Source organism: Piliocolobus tephrosceles, chromosome 16, assembly GCF_002776525.5.
Source record: "Piliocolobus tephrosceles isolate RC106 chromosome 16, ASM277652v3, whole genome shotgun sequence".
NCBI lineage: Eukaryota > Metazoa > Chordata > Mammalia > Primates > Cercopithecidae > Piliocolobus > Piliocolobus tephrosceles.
The window spans coordinates 38,459,616-38,464,338 of NC_045449.1; the positions used below are offsets into that span (position 1 = coordinate 38,459,616).

The window sequence follows — 4,723 nt, forward strand, 5'->3', positions numbered from 1 at the left end:
AACATGGATTTTTGCTGGCTTAGAGACTGAATTCAGCTGCCCGATGACTTCACAGCTGTTTCTGCCGCCCTAGAGTGTCTGTCCCCTCAGCTCTGTCCCCTCAGCCGGGTCTGCAACGCTGACTCTGGGATTTTCTTATAAAAATGCCTGATGGACGGGAGGAAGATCTGGAGGTCGGCAGGGGAAAAAGTGAGTCATTCAAATTCACAAAGCAGTCCGCTTAGTAAATGCTGCAAGAGAAAGAAAAGTAAAAGCTGGCTCCTGTCTCTGGGGTATCTGGAGAAATGATTTGGACTTATCATGTCACTGAGCAAAGTTGGGGGAAGCCAAAACTCAGAATCTGCTGGCAAGGAAAAGAACGAAGGAAAAAAAAAAATGTTAAGGAGGGGCAAACTGGAGGGGGAGGGAATAAAAAGAGAGAGGGAGGGAAAGACAAGCGTCATTTAGGAACAGAGGTAGCCTGAAGAAGCAGGAACTCCAGGATCCCAAACCAGACCAGATAGTAAAGTATTTTTACATCTTTTCTTTTCCCCAGAAGAGATCCCTAACCTATTATTTTATTGACAGCCTTGCTGTTAGAGGCTCTTTCCCAGAAGTTGGACGAAGAGACTCAAGTGTTGCTGTTTCTTCCCTTCCAAGTCAAGTGGTTACTCTGGTAATGGATTGCCTCTCTCGGAGGTGAGTGTAAGTAATTTGGGGACAGATCTTGATTTTCAGATTAGCTCAATCTCAGCTTTGGAGTGAAGATATCTTTTTTGGACATAATCTCAAATATCTTTTAACTGGCCTCACCAGAAGTCAGGGTGTCGTTGCACAACAGTGATTAATTAGTTTGGTGATTAAAAATGACATGTGAGTAGGCAGCTCTAAGATTTAGTTCCTTGCTCAGGGGGTGAGATTTTGACTTTCCAGAGCGGGGAAGAGCCAGTGATGTTTGATCTGGAGTTGAATTTATTTTCAGTGGATGCTTAATATATTCAAAATATTAATCTCATTGAAACAGTCTCAAGTATCTTTCTTTAAACTGGTTCAGTAACTACAACTGCTCAACTGTGTAGCAGCTAGACGGCTTTCTGAGAATGGAAGACAGTGACTCAACCATGTCTGGGCAGCAGACACGTTTTCACTGATTTCTCATAGACAGCATTTCAACCAGATGCTTTTGATCAAAAGTCTCAAGCTCTGTCCTGAAATGTTCAGGTTCAAAATACTTAGAAAGCGTCATTGCAGCAAGTTTTATACACAAGGGCATGGAGGAAAATGAGATTTCCTGAAAACCTAGCATGCTTATTTGTTTCTGCATGTTGTAGTATACATAATATCAAAATTTTGTGTTGAGCTTAATAGAAAATTTGCAAATTGATAACTAATTACTGTAATAATTGATTTTATTTTTGCTAGGAGAAAGCACAAAATTATATCCTATGAAGGGGTTGAATTTTTATTCTTATTTTTTCTCTTTCATAGCAGATTGGAAGATAGTAGTACATTTCAGATCAAAAATCCCCACCTCATTGTCAATGAATTTTTTGCTAAATTTAACCTAAAATGGTTAATAAAAAGATCCCAGGGAGCAGGTTGCACTGTGTTTAACAGTAACACAATAAAGATTTTTTGACTGTCATTCAATGGAGAAGAATATCATTTATTGCTGGCCACTTGCCTTGACATTGATTTTGTGGGCAGCGAATAGGTGATAGTTTGGAAAGAATGCATGTTATGCCCAGCAAGATTGGTGGAGTCTGAGTTGCTGTAAGTTCTGGGATTAATGGTGTGAAATATTGTTTGTAATGTATTCTCTCTTGAATGAAACCATTTTTGGATTAGGATTCAGGCATTTCTGTGTGTTTAGAGGAAGGAGAAGCAATAGACAAAGGAGAAAAGCTTGTAAAACATTTGTAGACCGCCAGGGTATATTAAACACTGTAAGTGCTTCCTGCTTTTTCTGTCTTCCCTTCACGTGCATCTGCTTCATCTTATTTTTTGCCTAAATGCAAAGAAAATGCAACCAATTCAAAAAAAGAGTAAAGTTGCTTTTCACATGGATCTATGCCTCCTGGAAAAGAGGTGCCTGCCCAGCTTTTTATTTCTGCTTGCAGGGTTCATTCTGATACATGTAACTGACATCTCCTGTTATCTTCACAGCTTTCACCCTGGTGAGACTGTCCAGATCTAGTCTGCAAACCCAGCTTAGAAGCACTGTTATAAAAATGACTGAAGAGCCCATCAAGGAGAACCTGGGAGCCCCAAAGGCTCACATGGCGGCGACGATGGAGAAGAGTCCCAAGAGTGAAGTCGTGGTCACCACAGTCCCCCTGGTCAGTGAGATTCAGTTGATGGCTGCTACAGGGGGTACCGAGCTCTCCTGCTACCGCTGCATCATCCCCTTCGCTGTGGTTGTCTTCATCGCTGGCATCGTGGTCACCGCGGTGGCTTACAGCTTCAATTCCCATGGCTCCATCATCTCCATCTTTGGCCTGGTTGTTCTGTCATCTGGACTTTTTTTACTAGCCTCCAGCGCCTTGTGCTGGAAAGTCAGACAAAGGAGCAAGAAAGCCAAGAGACGGGAGAGTCAGACAGCTCTCGTGGCAAATCAGAGAAGCTTGTTTGCTTGAGACTGAATAAGACCAAATGGTCTATTGGGCCTGGAAAACCTGCTCTGACTTTGTCACCCAATTCACCCAGAACCATGGTGGGAGAGAACAGATTTGGCATTGGAGCAGACTGGAAGAATAGGGGTGGGAGGGTGGAGGGGCTTCTCCTTTGTGAGGAATGACTCATGTCTTCTTTAACGACAAACTTAATCCTAAGGGCTGTTTCTGAGACTGCAAAATCAGCTTTCTATTTACATTAAACATTTTGGGGGTCACGGGAGTGCATGGCATTAGACAGCGTTGGGTTCACCCTGTAAAGTAGCCAAGAAAAGATGAGAAAATAACAAGATAGGCCTGGCACACTAGACATTTGCCTCCAAAAGAAATAACCCACAGTCTTAATATGTACCATAAAAATGTTCTGCCAAGGATCTAAATTACCTTGGGCTTCGCATATATCTATGAAATTCTGTGATAATTTTTTTTAATACATTGATTCACCGGCATCTGTTTTTATTTTTCACTTTTAATAACTCATCACTGGTGGTACTTTATCTTGAAGAGTAAACTAATATTTTTTATATTTTAACATCGGACAGTTTTAGCCAGTTGTAATGATGTGTCAGAAGTAAAGAAAAACCCATTAAAGGTATAGCTAATAGATGCTGTTGGGGGTTAAATTAATAGTAAAATAATCCAATATAGCACTTTTGATGATTTTTATATAAAAATCAAGTGTACATTTCATTCAGAATAATAGATACTTATTGCTGCTAAAACTTCTTAAATGGTTGTTTCTGTTATAGTTATTTCTATTGCAGTTCCAAATTGCTATATTCCCTTGTCTCATTTGCAAGTTCTCAATTATATTTCTCTCAAATGGACAGGTTCCTTCTTTACTAGAGGATTTTTGTTTTTATCATATTGGTTTTTCATCACTTCTGAATAGTCTTAATTACATTTACTAAATTCTAAAGGAGTTCTGTGCTATTATAATTAGAAAATCAGTGTCTTTGGTCAGGAACTTTATAATGTGCTATTAAATGTATATTACATTTTTGTGGAATCAGTTGTTAATTGTTTGCTTAACACATACACAAGCACCAACTATATGCCGGGCATAATGTAGATTCTCAGGCTTCTTACTCAGTTAGATCTAATACAATGCGAATAAAGTTACTGCTTGAATCCTTCAGTGGACATTGAGCTAGTCCACAGCTAGGACTCTACCCTACAACTCCAGCCAGAAATACAGCTCATTCATTTAGTTTAAACCATTTAAACTAGAATAGAAAGATAGGCATGAAGGTTTCTTAAAACTTGGAAAACAAAATCAGCCTAGCATAGCACAGTCATTGAAAGTCTTTCTATCCAGGAATTTAATTAAACATGGCAGGAGCCCTTGAGCCCTTACTACTCCCTCTTGCACAGGTAGTTTTTGTAAGTGGAAACACCCTAATAATGACTTTGCAGGTCAGATGGTGTCACATACAGATCAACATTCCTCCCCAACCAAATGCAAGTTTAGGAGGCTGTGCTCATTTCAATGCAAGTGACTCTGTGCCTTCACATACCTCTTCTCTGTGCAAAGATATTCAAAGCCCACACCCACCCACCCCCACCGCCGCCACATTGCTGTATGAATAAATTACTCAGACAAGGTTCAAGATTCTCCAGTCTGATCCAAAAGGATGTATCCAGTTTTCATGCTCATTCTAACCCCCAAACCTCCTTATGAGTTAGCCAGAATAGACTATTCACCATTCTTGCACCCGACTCTGGTTTTCCTGCCTCTATGTCTGTCCAAACTTGTGCTTTCCCTCGCTTATAATGCATTGTTTCCTTGATTTTAATCTCCCCAAATCCTGCTTCTCATCAGTACTCAGCTCAAATGCTACCTCTTCCCAGAAGCCTTCCCTTTTATCTGAATGTAAATGCTCTTTTGTGAGTTCATCTTTTATTCTCTGATGGCACCTTTTATTTTCTGTCGTGTTCATGGCATAAGTGTTATCCTTATTCCAAAGCTCCTTAGAAGTGTGTGATAGATCCTCTTTTTAACCCTAGTGTAATACCTAACATAATGGTTTAAGCAGATTAAGTATTCAATAAGTACCTAATTAAGGTGCTAA

The 4,723-nt window shown here is 39.9% G+C and overlaps 1 protein-coding gene across 1 annotated transcript; it reads left to right on the forward strand.

Annotated features, from left to right (window-relative positions):
- Positions 1 to 438: 438 nt before the first annotated feature.
- TMEM100 (transmembrane protein 100) lies at positions 439 to 3,382 on the forward strand. Its single transcript, XM_023203968.2, has 2 exons — positions 439 to 678; positions 2,146 to 3,382. Exon 2 carries the CDS (start codon positions 2,211 to 2,213, stop codon positions 2,613 to 2,615), a length of 405 nt encoding a protein of 134 aa, XP_023059736.1. The 5' UTR covers positions 439 to 678; positions 2,146 to 2,210; the 3' UTR covers positions 2,616 to 3,382.
- Positions 3,383 to 4,723: the final 1,341 nt, after the last annotated feature.